We start from the raw sequence: 17,916 nt of genomic DNA on the forward strand, positions 1-17,916 counted from the left end.
TTTTGATAGCTTGTGTCTTCATTTTCATTGAACTCTCGAAACATTTTGATTTCTTCCTTGATTTCCTCTTTGACCCAGAAGTTGTTAAGAAGTGTACTGTTGAGCTTCCACATTTTGGCACTGTTACTAATCTTTTGTTGATTGTTAAGTGTTAGTTTAATTCCACTGTGGTCTGAGAAGATGCTTGGGATGATTTCAATGCTCTTGAATAGGCTGATGCTGTCTTTGTGGCCTAACATATGGTCTATCCTTGAGAATGATCCATGTGGATTTGAGTAAAATGTGTATTCCAGTTTCTTGGGATGAATGACTCTGAAAATGTCCAATAGTTCTAGTTTATCTATCTCTTCATTTAGCTCCCTTATGTCTTTACTGATTTTCTGCCTGGATGATCTGTCAAGTTGAGAGAGTGGGGTGTTGAAGTCTCCTACTATGATTGTGTTACTGTTAATATATTGCTGTAGCTCTTTCAATAGAAGTTTGATGTATTTAGATGGCTTCTCATTGGGTGCATAGATATTAATAATTGTTAAGTCCTCTTGATTGACTGATCCTCTGAGCATTAAGTAGTGTCCATTCCTATCTTTTTTAATCTTATCTATTTTAAAGTCTATCATGTCAGATATGAGAATAGCTGTTCCTGCCCTTTTTTGTGGGCCATTGGCTTGAATGATAGTTTTCCATCCTTTCACTTTAAGTCTGTGTTTGTCTTGTTGTGTTAGGTGAGTTTCCTGTAGACAACATACTGTTGGGTTGTGTTTTCTGATCCATCTTCCTACTCTGTGTCTTTTAATAGGTGAATTCAGGCCATTGACATTTATTGATATCAAAGATTGAAGATATTTTAACGCCATTCTTGTAGAGTTTTAGAGTGTTTTGATATATGTCCTATTTGTGGTGGTCTGGTTGTTCATAGGAGACCTTTCAGAAGTTCTTTCAGGGCAGGCTTGGTGATGGTTGCTTCCTTCAACTGTTGCTTGTCTGAGAAGGTTTTGATGCTTCCATCTAGTCTGAATGACAATCTAGCAGGATATAGTATTCTTGGCTGAAAGCCTTTCTCATTGAGCACTCGATAGATATCTTGCCATTCTCTTCTGGCCTGTAGTGTTTGTATGGAGAAGTCTGCTGCTAATCTTATGGGTTTTCCTTTGTAGGTGACTCTTTGTTTTTCTCTTGCAGCCTTGAGGATCCTTTCTTTATCCTTATTCCTTTCCAATCTAAGTATGACATGTCTTGGTGTCTTTAGGTCTGGGTTAATTCTGTTTGGGACCCTCTGGACTTCTTGAATCTTTATGTCTTTGGTGTTGTCTAGACTAGAGAAATTTTCAGCTATTATGGCCTGGAGAATGCTTTCTTCCTCCCCTTCTCTTTCTTCCTCTGGTAAGCCAATAATGCGTATATTGTTTCTTTTGAAGTCATCCCATAGGACTCTGTTGTTGTTTTCAGCATCTCTTAATCTCTTTTTGACATCTCTTACTTCTTTTTTAGTTGTCTCTAATTCATCCTCAATCTTGCTAATTCTGTCTTCAGCCTCATTGATTCTATTCTCTCTGCCCTCTACTGCTTTCTGGAGTTCATCTATTTTGTTGCCCTGCTCTGATACTGTTTTAGCTTGTTCAGCTAGTTGCCTTCTTAGCTCAGTGATTTCAGCTTTCAGCTCTCTAATAACCATGAGATTATTAGAATTTTCTTCTATATTCTCATTTGTTGTTCCTGCATTTCTGATTACAATTTTTTCAAATTCTTTACTCACTCCTGTTATTATTTCCTTAGCTAATGTTTGGATGTTGAACTCGTTGTTTTGTGCTTCACCCTCTGGAGGACTTTTAGCCGGACTCTTGTCCTGGTTCGAGTCTCCAATATTTTTTCTTGTTGTTTTAACCATTTTATATAAGTTAACAGTTTTTTCAATCCCTGAGTTGGAGTTCAGTGGTGTAAAAGCCTTTTTTTTTCCCCTGTAGGCTATGGGAGCCTGAGGGCTTTTAAACTATCAATAGGCTTCTTAGCTTAATCACTGATTCCTGACCAAGAGATAAAGCAGCGTGTGGCAGAGATAATCCAGTGGTTATGCAAAGAGACTTTCACAGCCCCTCAGCTATGCCACCGAGGTATAGGTCTTCTGAGTTTCCCAGTTAGATCTCTGTACCCTGGTGTCCCTCCCTGTTGCTGCTCCAGATTCTGAGGGTAGTAGCACTGGAGACTCAGAGTTGCACTTGGTGAGTCTCTGGGGAGTCCTTTCCACCCTTCAGCTGTCCCCTTGTTGGTGGAGCAGACTGGAGGTGGTGTCTCCACTGACAAACTGTCGAACTGTTAGCAGTCACTTAATCTCTCCCTAGGCCCCTCTCTCCTCTCTGTCACCAGCCACGCGTGTTTGTACTCACGGGTGATTTACTGGGTTTCCGTGGTCATTCCAGTCCTGTCTTGTTTCGGTCCAGGTGGTCTCCTTTAGTGTTTGCTGCAGTTTTTATGAGATGTTCGTGAAATGACAGAGTGCGATCGAGAGTAACGCCAAGATAGACTGGCTGGGCTCCATGCCGGATTCTCGTATCGCCAAGCTGCACATTAAGCTCACTTGAGGCCGAGGCATAATGGTAATGCAAACAGACTCTTATGCCTGAGGCTCCTAGGTCCCAGGTTAAAAACCCCCCCCCCCACCACAAGTCAGAGGTGAGCAGTGCTCTGGTGTTTCTCTCTGTGTATCTCTGTCTGAATTTCTCTCAAAAAATAAATAAATGATGAATAAAATAAATATGAGGGCGGAGGGTAGATAGCATAATGGTTATGGAAAGAGACTCTCATGCCTGAGGCTCCAAAGTCCCAGGTTCAATTCCCCGCACCACCATAAACCAGAGCTGAACAGTGCTCTGGTAAAAATAAATAATAAATAAATATGATATGGAAGCAAGGTAAAGACAGGTCAATCAAGCAGTAGGAATGTCAGAAATAGACCTTATAGACCTTTTGGGGAGTCAGGCGGTAGCGCAGCGGCTTAAGCGCACATGGCACAAAGCGCAAGGACGGGGTCTAAGGATCCCGGTTTGAGCCCTGGCTCCCCACCTGCAGGGGAGTCGCTTCACAGGTGGTGAAGCGGGTCTGCAGGTGTCTATCTTTCTCTCCCCCTCTCTGTCTTCCCCTCCTCTCTCCATTTCTCTCTGTCCTATCCAACAACAATAATAATTACAACAATAAAACAACAAGGGCAACAAAAGGAAATAGATATTAAAAAATTAAAGACCTTTTATATATGGAAATTTTATTTATGATAATGGAATACTACAACTAGAGAAAGGACTAATAGATAAATATAAAGGTAAGATAGAAAGAAAAACTAGGAGAAAATATTTGGAATACATATATGACTAAGAGTTGGACTAGGAATCCATAAAAGTACTCCTACAGATTAATAGCAATAAAAGAAAGGCATAAAGCCCCATTAAAAAATTGAGCAACGGAAATGAGCAAGCAGATTCACAGAAGACAAAAAATATAAAACCAATAAACTAAAAAAAAAAAAAGTTCTCTTCTTAGTAATCAGAGTTACAAGTTAGAACAGTGTGATACTAGCCTTCCAGGAAATGACTAATCCTAACTCATCAGCCAGGTCTCTGCTCAGATGTCCTTTCCCCCAGGAAACCCTTCCTGACCCTCAGGCTGGAATTGGTCCCCCACCTTCCTCTCTGGTGTCTCCACCCCCCACACACACACTTGGGCCCTCTTGGTTGGAGAAATGAGTCTATCTCTCCCCCCCTGAACAATAAGGTCATAAATGAGAGGGGATAGGATTGAGCACCAGTGAATATCACTGAGATTGGGGAATGTTTGAGAACTAATGAATGGGGGGTGGGGGAAGACAGCATAATGGTTATGCAAAGAGATTCTTATGCCTGAGGCTCCAAAGTCCCAAGTTCGGTGCCCTGCACCACCATAAGCCAAAGCTGAGCAATGCTCTGGTTAAAAAAAAAAAGAAGAAGAAGAAGAATGAATGAATGAATGAATGAATGAATGGGGAAACAGGTCAAGTCAGTAGCAGAATTGGGAATTTCAGTAGAAGCGTGGGCCCTAGTTTGGCTTCCTGCCGTCTGTTCTCCACATAACCCAGCCAGGGGCTAGCTAGTAAAAGGCCCTCAGGGAGAGCACTGGCCCTCAGGGAGAGCACTGAACTTGAACTGCTGGACCGGAGACCTACGATTCTCTGATCCAAACCTTGGCAGTCCTACAGGACCATAGAGAGCAGCGCAGGGACCGCCCCACTGAGGGCGGCTGGCGGGTGGGTGGGCTAGAGAGGCCGGAAGTCTGGCGAACCCAGGACCGCGCTGGCCGCGCCTGTGGTGGGCCCCCTCGATGCTCTCAGGTTCTTATCTCTGGGAGAGGTGAGTCCCCCCCCCCCCCCCCCCCCCGCGTGGAGACCGCCTGCTGAGTCCAGAGGGGCGGGAGACAGCTCCACTCAGCTCTGATTGGCGGCCGTGGGAGCCAATCAGCCTGTGCAGCGCTGGAGGGCCGAAAGGCTGGGAAAGGGCCTGTCTGAGCAGGCGGGTGCTCGGGCCTGTGTGGCCCGAGGGAGGTGGGACCCCGAGGGGCGGAGGTAGTGGAATATTGGGGACCAGCTCAGTAGAATTTGGGGATTCTAAAGGGCAAGGCTAATAGAATGTGGGGTCCCTGAGGGACTGGACCAGTGGAATGTCGGGGTCCCCAGGACAGGGCGAGTAGATCCGGGGGACAGGTAGAGGCAGGGCCTGCAGGTGTAGGTGTCAACTTTACTGGGTCGGGGCCCTGGGTTCTTGGTATGGGGTGCTCTGTGACCCCTGGATCTGTGGGAGCTAGGGGGATGGAGGGGTTACCAGTGGAGGTCCTGCAGAGGTGGGAATGCAGGTGCCCCAGTCTCACTGCCGCCACCACATTTTCATTTTCATTTTCAGGCCCCAGAAGGATCTTAGTATGGACGAAGAGGGGGTGCGGCAGCCTTCTGGGCCACCCCCAAGGAAGAAATTCGTCATACCACTGGACGAGGATGAGGCCCCTCCTCCTGGGGTAGGAAGAGGAGATGGGTGCCGGGAAGGCTGGGGGGCCTGTGGAGGAAGGGGAACAGAAAATTGTCTGTGGGACCCTGTGGCTTAGAAAACATCAGGAACTGGAGCATTTTTTGGAAAACAGCCATTTGGTCACTGAAAGTCTCAGTTTCTTATTTTCTTTCTTAATATTTGTTAATTCGTTAATTTTTTTATTATCATTATTTATGTATTTATTGGATAGAGACAGCCAGAAATCGAGAGGGAAGGGTGAGGCAGAGAGAAAGACAGACACCTGCAGCACTGCTTCACCACTCGTGAAGCTTTCCCCCTGCAGGGGGGGACCGGGAGCTCGGGTTCTTGCGCATTGTAACATGTGTGCTCAACCAGGTGTGCTACCACCCGGTGCCTTAATTCATAAATTTGTAAAAGGTTTATTTATAGATGAGAGAGAACCAAAGCATCAGTGTGCCACATATACTGTCAGGGATTGAACTCAGGACCTCATGAGAGTTCAGTCCTTTATCCACTGCACCACCTCTCAGTCTGCTGATATATATGCCACCACCCGCCCCCCCCCGAATTTATTTACTAATAAGAGAGAGGAACCAGTATTCTGGCACCTGCCATGTCGAGTATAAAACTCAGGACCTCATGCACACTGGACATTATCTACTGTGTCACCTCCTGGGCTACAATATTCATTTATTATTTGAGGTTGAGAAACATAACACTTCTCGGCTCTGCCATATGTGATACCTGGGATCAAATCTGGGACCTCAGGCATGTACTCTACCACTGAACTATCTCCCCAGTCCTCAGTTTCACTATATACAATGTCATGGCAGTTCCCAGAGAGGACTAAGGCAGAGGTCACAAGCTGACCAGAGAGTGGCCCTGGGATGTTTTCTCTGTGGCCAAAACTCTGGTTTTGCCATGCATGAATTTATTGCAGGCATGTAAGAACTGGGATTTTGGGGGGCTAGGTGGTGCTACACCTGGTTGAGCTCACATGTTACAGTGGGCATTGTATCACTGCCTGGCCTCCTTTATCTAAAAAAAAGAAACACACACACACACACACACACACACACGAAAGAGATGGAGGAGGAGAGAAAAAAACATATCAAACTCAATACCATGTTTGAGAGTTCAACACTTTTAAAACTATGCCACTTTTGGGCCACTGTCTTGGGATTTCATAGCTATGGGCCAAAGGCTGTCAAGTCCCAGGTTCAATCCCCCACACTGCCATAAGCCAGAGCTGAGCAGTGCTCTGGTAAAAAAAAAAAAAAAAAAAAAAAAAAGGAAAGAAAGGAGAGATAGGGATAACAAAATAACTCACTTGGATAGTGCACTTACTTTATCCTTATATAATCTATATTTGAGTCTGGCCCCACCTTATCTGAGAAGCTCTGGTGCAGTGCTATCTTTCTGTCTCTGTCTCTGATGGTCTCTCTATCTTAGGGGAAAAAAGTCAACCTGGATTGATAACCGTAGTGATAAAAAAATCAATCAAAGTAAATTAAGGACTGGGGAGTTAGCATAATGGTTATGCAAAAATACTTCATACCTGAGGCACCAAAAGTCCCAGGTTCTCTCTCTCTCTTTTCCCCCTCATTTTATTGGATGGGACAGAGAAAAATTGAGAGAGGAGGGGAGATAGAAAAGGAGACAGAGATACCTGCAGACCTACTTCACCACTTGTAAAGTGTCTTCCAGAAGATGAGGATCGGGGGCTTGAACTGGGATCCTTGTGCTTTGTACTATGTGCGCTTAACCCAGTGTGCAACTGCCCGGCCCTCAAGGTCCCAGCTTAGTACTACCATAAGCCAGAGCTGAGCTCTGGTCTTTCTGTGTCTTGCTGTATTTCTTTTTCTTCTTCTTCTTCTTCTTTTTTTTTTTTTTTTTTAACTTTATTTAACTCTATAGAGACAGAGAGAAATTGAGAGGGAGAGAAGAGAGACAAAGAGACACCTGCAGCCCTGCTTCCCCACTTGCAGGTGGGGACCGGAGGCTCGAACCTCTTTGAGGTCTTTGTACACTGTAGAATGTGTGTGCTTAACCAGGGGCACCACTGTCCAGCCCCTTGCTGTGTCTCTCTCTTATTAAACTACAGTAAGCAAAATGTTAAAGTAAAATAGGAACAGGAGAAATAGCTCACTGGAATAGTGTGTTGCTTTGCCATGCGCATGACCTAGGTTTGAGCCCACTGCATTGAAGGAAGATTGATTGCTGTGATCTCTTTCAGTGTCTCTGTCTATCAAAATAATAAATAAACAGAATATGGTGGCTGGGACCAGAATAAAGACTATAGAGACTGAGGCTAGCAGTGACCAGAATCACATTTTGAGTGTTCCCCTCATTGATTCTCACAGGCTAAGCCCTTATTCAAATCCACACGGAACCTTCCCACCATGGACACCGTACCCCAGGAGGCCCCTCAGAGCTATGCTGAATATGCCATCTCGGGCCCGCCAGGTGGAGCGGGAGCCACACGACCCACAGTATCAGAACCCTTGACAGAAGAGACCCCCAACCCAGCCCCCAAAACAGGGGCCAAGTCCAACAGCATCATTGTGAGCCCCCGGCAGGTGAGTAGGCAGAGGGAGAAGTGGGGTTCTGGTAGGAAACATGCTGCATGGATGGCCTTCTGGTGAGCAGAGGGAGAAGGCCCAGGTTCTAGCTCTCAGCACTGCTACTTACTTATCATCGAGCAGCTACTATGTGCAGCATGACGATGCCTGTATGCTGATTAGTCCTCTCAGGCTGCTGTCACAAAACCCGCATGAACTGAGTGCAGTAAGCAACAGAAATCTATGTCTCATGGTTCTAGAGACCACCAGAGGTAGCTGTGGGGCTTGGTTGCTGACGCTACAGATACACTGCTCCTGGCAGCTATTCCCCCCCCCCCCTTTATTTGATAGGACCGAAATTGAGAGGGGAGGGGAAAATAGGGAGAAAGAGATATCGGCAGCACTGGTTTTTAAAAATATATTTACCTATTTGCCTTCAGGGTTATCACTGGGATGCAGCACTTGCACAAATTCACTGCTTCTGTGGCCATTATTTCGATTTTATTTTTTTTTGCCTCCAGGGTTATAGCTTGGGCTTGGTACCTGCACCACGAATCCACTGCTCCTGGAGGCTATTTTTTCCCCTTTTGTTGCCCATTGTTGCTATTATCATTATTGTTGTTAGTAGTATTGTTGTTATTGTTGTTGGATAGGACAGACAGAAATGGAGAGAGGATGGGAAGACAGAGAAGGGAAGAGAAATATAGTTACCTGCAGACTTGCTTCACTACCTGTGAAGCGACCCCCTTGCAGGTAGGGAGCCGGGGGCTTGAACAGGGATCCTGTGCCAGTCCTTGCATTTCACATCATGTGCGCTTAATCCGCTGCACCACCACCCAACGCCCCCTGTATTTTTTTTTGTGTGTGGATAGGACAGGGAGAATTTATTGAGAGAAGAGGGGGAGATAGGGAGAGAGAAAGAGAGACACCTGCAGACGTGCTGCACTGCTTGTGAAGTAACCCCCCTGCAGGTGGGGAGCTGGGGGCTCGAACCGGGTTCTTGTATGGGTCCTTGCACTTTGTATTATGTGCATTACTACCTGGTGCACTACTACCCAGCCCCCCCACCACTTTTTTAAAAGCAGACCACTGCTCAACTCTGGTGGTACAGGAGATTGAACCTATGACTTTGGAGCCCTAGGCATCAGAGTCTCTTTGCATAACCATTATGCTATTTTATCTACCTCTGCCCCCTGCAGCACTGTTTTCATCACTTATGAAGCATCTCCCCAGCAGGTGGCTTGAACCTGGATCCTTGCACAGGTTACCATACATAGGAGCCCTGGTTTAATCCCCTGATCCCCTCCTCAATTTATCTCTGTCCTATAAAATAAAATAGGCAGGGGACCAGGTGATGGTGCATTATGGAAGGACCCAGGTTCAAGCCCCTGGTCCCCATATGCAGGGGGGGAGCTTCATAAGTGGTGAAGGAAGGCTGCAGGTGTCTCTCTCTTTCCCCCTCTCTATCTACCCTCTCAATTTCTCTGTCTCTATCCAATAATGAAAAAATAAAAATATTTTTAAAAATCTCAATAAAATAAAGTAGGAAGATATATATGTATTTGACAGAAAAGTCATGATAAAGTGTTGGACTCTCACGCATGAGGTCCCGAATTCAATCCCTGGCAGCACATGTACCAGAATAATGTCTGGTTCTTTCTCTCTCTCTCCTCCTATCTTTCTAACTAATAAATAAATAGTTTTAAAAAACAAAAAAGTCATGATGCATTTTTGTGTAGAAAAATGTCATGGGGCAGCTGGGTGTTGGCACACCTGGTTGAGTGCACATGTTACAATATGCAAGGACCCAGGTTCAAGCCCCTGGTGGTCCCCATCTGCAGGGGGAAAGCTTTGACAATGGTGAAGCAGGACTGTAGGTGTCTCTCTGTCTCTCACCCTCTCTATCTCCTTTCCTCTCAATTTCTGTCTCTATCCAATAATAATTAAAAATATTTTTAAAAGGAAGAAAAAAATTAAAAAGAAGGGGGTTTGGGGTAGATAGTACAATATTTATACAAAGAGATTTTCCTGCCTGAGAATCTGAGGTCCCAGGTCAATTCCTCACACCACCATAATCCAGAGCTGAGCAATGCTCTGGTAACAAACAAACAAACACAGAGAGACACTTGCAGACCTGCTTCACTACTCATTCATAAAACTTACATCTTGGCAGTGGTGCACTGGGTTAAGGGTACATAGCACAAAGCACAAGGACCCACACAAAGATCCTGGTTTGAGCCCGAGGCTCCCCACCTACAGGGGTACCTCTTCACAAGCGGTGCAGCAGGTCTCTATGTCTCTCTCCCTCTCTGTCTTCCCTTCCCCTCTCAATTTCTCTCTGCACTATCCAATAAAAATAAAAAAACAAAGTGTCCACCAGGAGTAGTGGATTTTAGTGCTGGCACCGAGCCCCAGTGAAAACCCTGAAAGCAATAAATAAATAAATATAATAATGCTTCCTCCTGCAGTTAGAGATTGGGGGGCTTAAATCTGGTCCTTGTACGTGGTAATGTACACTATCTTGATGCATTGCAATCCAGACACCTTTCTTTTTCTTTTCCTTTTTTTTTTAAACATAAATATTAAAAAGAAATCTCACTTTGGCAGCACATACACTAAAATTGGAACAATACAGTGAAGATTACTCTGGCCCCTGCACAAGAATGGCATGTAAATTTGCAAAGTGTTCTTTAAAAAATTTTAATGGAATAAAATATTTCTTCGGGGGAAAATAATTATTTACTTCTTGGGGCCTAGTTGTGGTGTACCTGGTTTAGTGCACACATTACCATGCACAAGGTTTAAGCTGCTGGTCCCCACCTGCAGGGAGGGAACTTCACAAGGGGTGAAACAGTGCTGCAGGTATCTCTTTCTCTCCCCGCTTCCCTCTCAGTTCCTCTCTGTCTTTGTTCAATAAATAATAATAATCTCATGCCTCAGGCATGAGATTCTGTTTGCATAACCATTATGTTATCTACCCTCCGCCCAAATAATAAAAATCTTTTAAAAATAAACTATGAGAGAGAGAGAACCAGAGCATCACTGGCATATGCAATGCTAGAGATCAAACTCAGGACCTCATGCCTGAGTGCTACCTTCTGGGCCACAAAAACAAAACTTGATTTTTAAAAAAATTATTTATTTTCCCTTTTGTTGCCCTTGTTGTCTTTTCATAGTTGTTGTAGTTATTATTATTGTTGTTATTGATGTTGTTGTTGTTGGAAAAACTTGATGTTTTTAAAGATTGATTTCCGTATTTCAAAGAGGCCAGCGCCTAGGTCACAGTTCCAAAGACATTCTAGGTCTCTGATGAGCAATCTGGGAGAGGAGGAGGAGGAAGAAGCTGAGGAAGGCAAGAATAGGATGGATTGAGAAATGATGGGGGTGTGGGGGAGACAGCATAATGCTTTTACAAAGAGAATCTCATGCCTCAGGCTCCAAAGCCCTGGGTTCAATCCCTCACACTACCATAAGCCAGAGCTGAGCAGTACTCTGGTAAATAAAATAAAATGTTTGAGAGAGATAAGTGGTGGGGGAGGAGGGTCCTTGTCTGGTGTTGGCCCCAGGCGAGCCTTGTTAATACCCTTCCTGCTTCTCTCAGAGGGGCAACCCCGTACTGAAGTTTGTGCACAATGTGCCCTGGGAATTTGGTGATGTACTTCCTGACTATGTGCTGGGCCAGACCACTTGTGCCCTCTTTCTCAGGTGAGTTCTGCATGGGGTCTGCCTGCCTGCCGACATGGGCACCCACCAGGCCAGGGATGATGGATGGGCCATTTTTTGGGGGATATCCTGTTGACCCTGGTCCTAGGAGTGAATCTGAGTGGGAGGAAGAGGTTTTGAACTGGAGGTACCCAGAACAGCAAGTGCTAAGGACTCAGACTCTGGGCTTGAGAAGGAAGGGCTGGGAGATCCCTGGGTCTCAGGGAGGAGGATTGGGGAGAACCCTTGAATCTAAAGGGGGAAGGGCTGGGGGACCCATAGGTCTGCGGGAAGAGGTGCTGGACAACCTCTGGGATTCACGAGATAAAGTCTAGTTACTCTCTTTTTAATTTTTTTAAAATTATCTTTATTTATTTATTTATTGGATAGAAACAGCCAGAAACTGAGAGGGAAGGGGGGGATAGAGAGGGAGAGAGAAAGATAGACACCTGCAGACCTGCTTCCCCACTTGTGAAGCGACTCCCCTGCAGGTGGGGAGCCAGGGGCTTGAACTGGGATCCTTACACCGGTCCTGCACTTTGCATCATGTGCACTTAACCTGCTGCACTACTGCCCGCCTCCCAAGGTGTAGTTACTCTTATCCCAGACATCCAGGACTGAAGTTGACATGAGCCAGGGTTTCTCTAACCTCCACTGCACTTAGTTTCCCATCCACGGGAGGGGGCGAAAGGAAAGTGGGGGGAAGGGAACCTTTATTCTAGACAGAACCAAAAGAGGAAGTAAGGCTTCTCAGCCCTTGAGGGTAGTCGAGCTGGTGCTGCCAGATAATGTCCCCTAGTTCCTAGCTAGAGTAGCCAGTTCCTCCTCCTCAGCCAGCCTCCTCCTCTCGAGACACAGGCACCCATGCCTGAGGCCAAGGCACAGCATCCCTCAGTACACACTATTTTTTGTTTGTTTTTTGACATTGCTAGGGCCTCACAAATCTGGGCAGGCATTTTCACATTGAAAGAGTGACATAAGGGCCAAGAAGATAAGACACAGGTTTATTAACCAGATTTTCAGGCCTGAAGCTTGGAGGTCCCAGGTTCAATCCTGAGCACCACCCTAGCTGAGCAGTGCTGTGTCAAAAAAAAAAAAGATCTATATATTTATGTGGAAATAAGAAAGAGATAGGAAAGTAGGAAAGACCATAGCACCGAAGCTCTCCCTAGGACCATGGGTGCCAGGGACTCACACAGCAATCCAGGTCACACATAACAAATCAGGCATTTCCCAGGGCAGCTATCTTGCTGCACCCAGTCCACACTTTTTTTTTTTTTTTTTAAGATATAATACTTTTATTGGATTAAAAACAAGATCCTTCTTTGTGATACCAAAGCACTGTAAATATCAAGACATAGACAGACGTGTTTGAAAGTAAAAAGATCAAATCAGTCCATACTCTTTAGAGTCTACTGTTCTCAGCACAAACCCTGAGTTGGTGTTTCCTTTCCTTGAAAGAGCCCAGGATCCACCTTCTAGGGAACCAGGGAACTTTCTTTCTTTTTCTTTTTTTTTTTTACAAACACTGTTTTAAAAAAAATATCTTTTAATTTATTTTTGAGAGAGATGCAAAGAGAGAGAAAAACACCAGAGCACTGCCCAGCTCTGGCTTATGGTGGTGTGGGGGATTGAACCTGGGACTTCGGAGCCTCAGGCATGAGAGTCTCTTTGCATAACCATTATGCTATCTACCCCCACCTTCCAGGGAACTTTCAGTGCCAGCTGTGCCCCTTCCCTTTTACTTTACAAAAACTTAGTGGTAGGGAGCCGGGTGGTGGTGGTGCACTGAGTTAAGCGCACGTAGTACGAAGCACAAGCACCCACACAAGGATCCTGGTTTGAGCCCCCACTCCCCACCTGCAGAGGGGGGATCACTTCACAAACGGTGTCTACAGATACTTATCTTTGTCTTTCCCTCACTATCTTCCCCTTCCCTCTCAGTCTCCTTCTGTCCTATACAAAATTTTGAAAAAATGGCCACAGCAGCAGTGGATTCTTTGTGCAGGGTGCACCGAGCCCCAGGGATACCCTGGAGGCAAAAAAACAAGACAAATAAGCAAACAACAACAACAACAAAAACCTCATAGTGCCCAGGGCAGGGTGGTAGTACACCCAGCTGAGCACATATATTATCAAGGGCCTGGATTGAAAACCCCACTTCCCACCTGCAAGGGGGAAGCTTTAGGAGTTGTGAAGCAGGTCCGCAGGTGTGTCTCTATCTCTCCTCCTTCCTCTCTCATTTCTTTCTGTCTTATTAAATCAAATCAAATCAAATAAAAGGAAAAAGTAGCCACTGGGAACAGCAGTGGATTCCTAGTGCTGGCACCAAGCCCCAGCAATAAACCATAATAAATATAAATAAATATGCAGTCTCACCACACACCGTGACATGTGTTGAACAGGATCCCAGGCCCATTTTGTAAATTCTATATACTTCAGCAGACAGAGAGAGGGAGAGGAGAGAGGAAGTGACGGAGAAAGGGAGAGGCACCAAGGCACCACTCCCTCCCTCCTGCATGGAGCTTCCCTTGGTGCTGCCATGGTGCTCCCCAGTGGTGCCAGGGATGGAACCCTGGGGTCATACCTGGTAAGGCGTGTGCTCTGCCTGCGTCGCCATCTCCTGCCCTCTGTACCCCTTCCTTGAAGAGTAACCTCAGAAAGGTCCCCCCCTTTTTTAAAAGATTTTATTTATTTAGAGAAAGATAGGAGGAGAGAGAAAGAACCAGACATCACTCTGGCACATGTGCTGCCAGGGATCAAACTTGGGACCTCATGCTTGAGAGCCCAAAGCTTTATCACTGCGCCACCTCCCGGACCACCTTTTTCTACTTTTTTAACAGTAAACTTTAATTTTTTTAAAGTAGATTTATTATTATTATTATTATTTTAATATTTATTTATTTATTCCCTTTTGTTGCCCTTGTTTTATTGTTGTTGTTGTTGTTGGATAGGACAGAGAAATGGAGAGAGGAAGGGAAGACAGAGAGGGGGAGAGAAAGATAGACACCTGCAGACCTGCTTCACCACCTGTGAAGCAACCCCCCTGCAGGTGGGGAGCCAGGGGCTCAAACCCGGATCCTTATGCCAGCCCTTGCGCTTTGTGCCACATGTGCTTAACCCAATGCGTTACTACCGGACTCCCTTATTATTATATTTTAGTGGATAGAGACAGCCAGAAATCGAGAAGGAAGGGGGAGATAGAGAGGAAGAGAAAGAGAGATACCTGCAACACTTCTTCATCACTCACAAAGCTTTCCCCCTGCGGGTGGGGACTGGGGGCTCGCACTTGGGTCCTTGTGCATTGTAATATGTGCACTCAACCAGGTGTGCTACCACCTGGCCCCTTAAATTATTTTTTAAAAAATATTTTATTTATTTATTAATGAGAAAGATAGGAGGAGAGAGAGAAAGAACCAGACATCACTCTGGTACATGTGCTACCGGGGATTGAACTCAGGACCTCATGCTTGAGAGGCCGATGCTTTATCCACTGCGCCACCTCCCGGACCACAAAGATTTGTTTTATTTAATACATGTGAGGGAGAGAGTCTCACATGAGACCAAGAGGAGAGGGAAACCAGAGAATCACTGGTACATGTGGTACTGAGGATCAAACTGGGAACCTCAGACAAAAATCTGATGATGTGGTCCAGGAGGTGGCGCAGTGGATAAAGCTTTGGACTCTCAGGCATGAGGTCCCGAGTTTGATCCCCAGCAGCACATGTGCCAGAGTGATGTCTGGTTCTTTCTCTCTCCTCCTAGCTTTCTCATAAATAAATAAAATCTTAAAAAAAAAAAAATCTGATGCTGTACCAGCTGAGCTATTTCCCAGTTGATGTCTTCCCCCCTCCTCTTTTGTGGTATCCTTTTTTTTTTTTTTTTTTTTTTTTTTACCAGAGCACTGCTCAGCTCTGGTTTATGGTGGTGCAGGGGATTGAACCTGGAACTTTGGAGCCTCAGGCATGAGAGTCTCTTTGCATAACCATTATGCTGTCTCCCCCGCCCCCCTTTTTTTTTTTAAAGATTTTATTTATTTATTAGTGAAAAAGAAAAGGAGAGAAAGAGCCAGACATCACTCTGGTACATGTGCTTCCAGGGACTGAACTCGGGACCTCATGCTTAAAAGTACAATGCTTTATTCACTGAGCCACCTCCTGGACCATGTGGTCTCCTTTTTGTTATGCCATATTAGGGAATGAGCTGAGGATTTTATATACGTACTATACTGCTAAACAGTGTCCTCAGCCCTGTTTTTTTAAAAAAAAATTTAAAAGATTTTATTTATTTATTAATGAGAAATATAGGAGGAGAGAGGAAGAGCCAGACGCACTCTGGTACATGTGCTTCTGGGGATTGAACTTGGGACCTCATGCTTGACAGTCCGATAATTTATCCACTGCGCCACCTCCCGGACCACCTCAGCCCTGTTTTTCATTCTTCATTTCCTGAGAGAGAGAGAAAGAGAGAGAGAGAGGAGTGCTACACCCTCCACAGAGTTCCCCCGGTGCTGGGGTTCAAATCCAGGACCTAGGGAGTTGGGCTAGGTAGCGCAGTGGGTTAAGCGCACATGGCGCAAAGCACAAGGTATAAAGATCCCAGTTCGAGCTCCCAGCTCCCCACCTGTAGGGGGGTCGCTTCACAGCTGGTGACGCAGGTCTGCAGGTGTCTATCTCTCCCCCTGTCTTCCCCTCCTCTCTCCATTTCTCTCTGTCCTATCTAACAACGACAACATCAATAACAATAATAACTACAACAACAATGAAAAACAACAAGGACAAAAGAAAGAAAATATTTTTATTTTATTTTATTTTTTATTTTTATATTTATTTATTCCCTTTTGTTGCCCTTGTTGTTTTATTGTTGTAGATATTGTTGATGTCATTGTTGTTGGATAGGACAGAGAGAAATGGAGGGGAAGACAGAGAGGGGGAGAGAAAGACAGACACCTGCAGACCTGCTTCACTGCTTGTGAAGCGACTCCCCTGCAGGTGGGGAGCCGGGGGTTCGAACCCGGATCTTTACGCCTGTCCTTTCTTTCCCCTTTTGTTTCCCTTGTTGATTTATTGTTGTGGTTACTATTATTGTTGTTGGATAGGACAGAGAGAAATGGAGAGAGGAGGGGAAGACAGAGAGGGGGAGAGAAAGATAGACACCTGCAGACCTGCTTCACCGCCTGTGAAGCGACTACCCTGCAGGTGGGGAGCCGCGGGCTCAAACTGGGAACCTTTCGCAGGTCCTTGTGTTTGGCGCCACCTGCGCTTAACCCGCTGCACTACCGCCCGACTCCCAAGAGAAAATATTTTTAAAAAATTAAAAAAAAAATCCAGGACCTCAAGTACATCAAGGTGTGCGCTTCACTGGGGGAGCTGTCCTGGACCCGTAACAAGTCTCTTAACCTCAGAGCCTCAGACCTTGCACCTTGCCTTGTCCACTCAGGCTGCCCAGGGCGTTTGCATTTCAGTAGAAGTAAGGAAGGGCCCCTTGGGATTTAGGGGCGACTGAGACACCCCACTCCCCCCCAACACTTCCTGTCCCTGCCCCCAGCCTCCGCTACCACAACCTCCACCCAGACTACATCCATGAGCGGCTGCAGAGCCTGGGCAAGAATTTCGCACTGCGGGTCCTGCTGGTGCAGGTGGATGTGGTAAGTAGGGGTACCCCAGGCCTGTTTGTGAAATGGGGGGGAGGGCAAGGGGTGTGGAGCCTCACAGGAGCCAAACAGACTTTGAGCCTCAGTGAGGAAGTCTCCCCTGGCTGAAGCAGCGCTGCTGGCAGAAGGGGAAGGGCGCATTCTCTTACTTCCTACCCCACCCGCCCCACTCGCCGCTCCCTAGACAAGATGCCTGGAATGCTATTGACTTTGTTTCATTCTCTCTCTTTTATTAAACAGTGCCATCTTTTAATGCTTATTTCAGTGAGAAGATATGCAGAGAGAAAGATCCAGAGAGAGAGAGAGAGAGACCAAAGCACTGATCAGCTCTGGCCAGCAGTGGTGCTGTCAGTTGATTTTTTTTTTTCTTGGTATGACCATTATCTCCCCCAAGAGATTTTATCCGAGAAAGAGACCACAGCACTGAAGCGTAAGCGTCCTTTAATACTGTAGGGCTAGACTTAAACCCGGGCTGTGCACATGGCAAAGCAACACACTACCGAAGTGAGTTATTTCACTGGCCTGACTTTATCTTTTGATTTTTATTTGTTGTTGTTGAGACTTCAACTGCTCTGGTCTCTTTCTGATAGAAAGACAGACAGAGGGCTGGCAGAATAGCTCACCTGGATAGTGCTCCTGCTTTGCCATGTGCGTGAACCAGATTTGAGCCCAGCCCCCACTGCACTAAAAGAAGTTTTGGTGCCATAGTGTCTTTCTCACTTTTTCTGTCTCTGTCTTTCTATATGGGGGTGGGAGGAGGCAGTCTGGGCCTTGAACAGTGAAGCTCCAGTAACAAGAAGAAAGATGGGCCGAGACACCACAGCACTGAAGCTGCCTCCAGTGTGGCTGAGGAGCCAGGCTGGATCCTGGGTTGTGCACAGGGTGAAATAGCTCCAGCTGAACTATTTTGCTGGTCCTTGTTTTTCCCTCCCCGCCCCCCTAAAATATTGGTTTCATTTGAGAGAGAAGTGAGATAGTA

At 45.8% G+C, this 17,916-nt stretch overlaps 1 protein-coding gene and 1 non-coding gene across 3 annotated transcripts in view; both read left to right on the plus strand.

Annotated features, from left to right (window-relative positions):
• Positions 1 to 17,916, plus strand: part of ERCC1 (ERCC excision repair 1, endonuclease non-catalytic subunit) — a 43,249-nt gene that overhangs the window by 11,259 nt on the left and 14,074 nt on the right. Inside the window, exons 1-5 of one of the 2 annotated variants that reach the window (XM_016192171.2) lie at positions 4,227 to 4,370; positions 4,917 to 5,028; positions 7,385 to 7,600; positions 11,184 to 11,287; positions 16,832 to 16,931. In XM_016192171.2, coding sequence (XP_016047657.2) covers positions 4,342 to 4,370; positions 4,917 to 5,028; positions 7,385 to 7,600; positions 11,184 to 11,287; positions 16,832 to 16,931 — 561 coding nt within the window. In that variant the 5' untranslated portion in view covers positions 4,227 to 4,341. Of the gene's footprint in view, positions 1 to 4,226; positions 4,371 to 4,916; positions 5,029 to 7,384; positions 7,601 to 11,183; positions 11,288 to 16,831; positions 16,932 to 17,916 lie in introns of those variants that run through there. The other variant, XM_007532208.3, reaches the window with a different exon arrangement.
• LOC132537303 (U6 spliceosomal RNA) lies at positions 10,178 to 10,284 on the plus strand. Its single transcript, XR_009548759.1, has one exon. It is a non-coding gene; the product is annotated as a U6 spliceosomal RNA (small nuclear RNA).

Source organism: Erinaceus europaeus, chromosome 2 (genome assembly GCF_950295315.1).
Source record: "Erinaceus europaeus chromosome 2, mEriEur2.1, whole genome shotgun sequence".
NCBI classification, from domain to species: Eukaryota; Metazoa; Chordata; class Mammalia; order Eulipotyphla; family Erinaceidae; genus Erinaceus; species Erinaceus europaeus.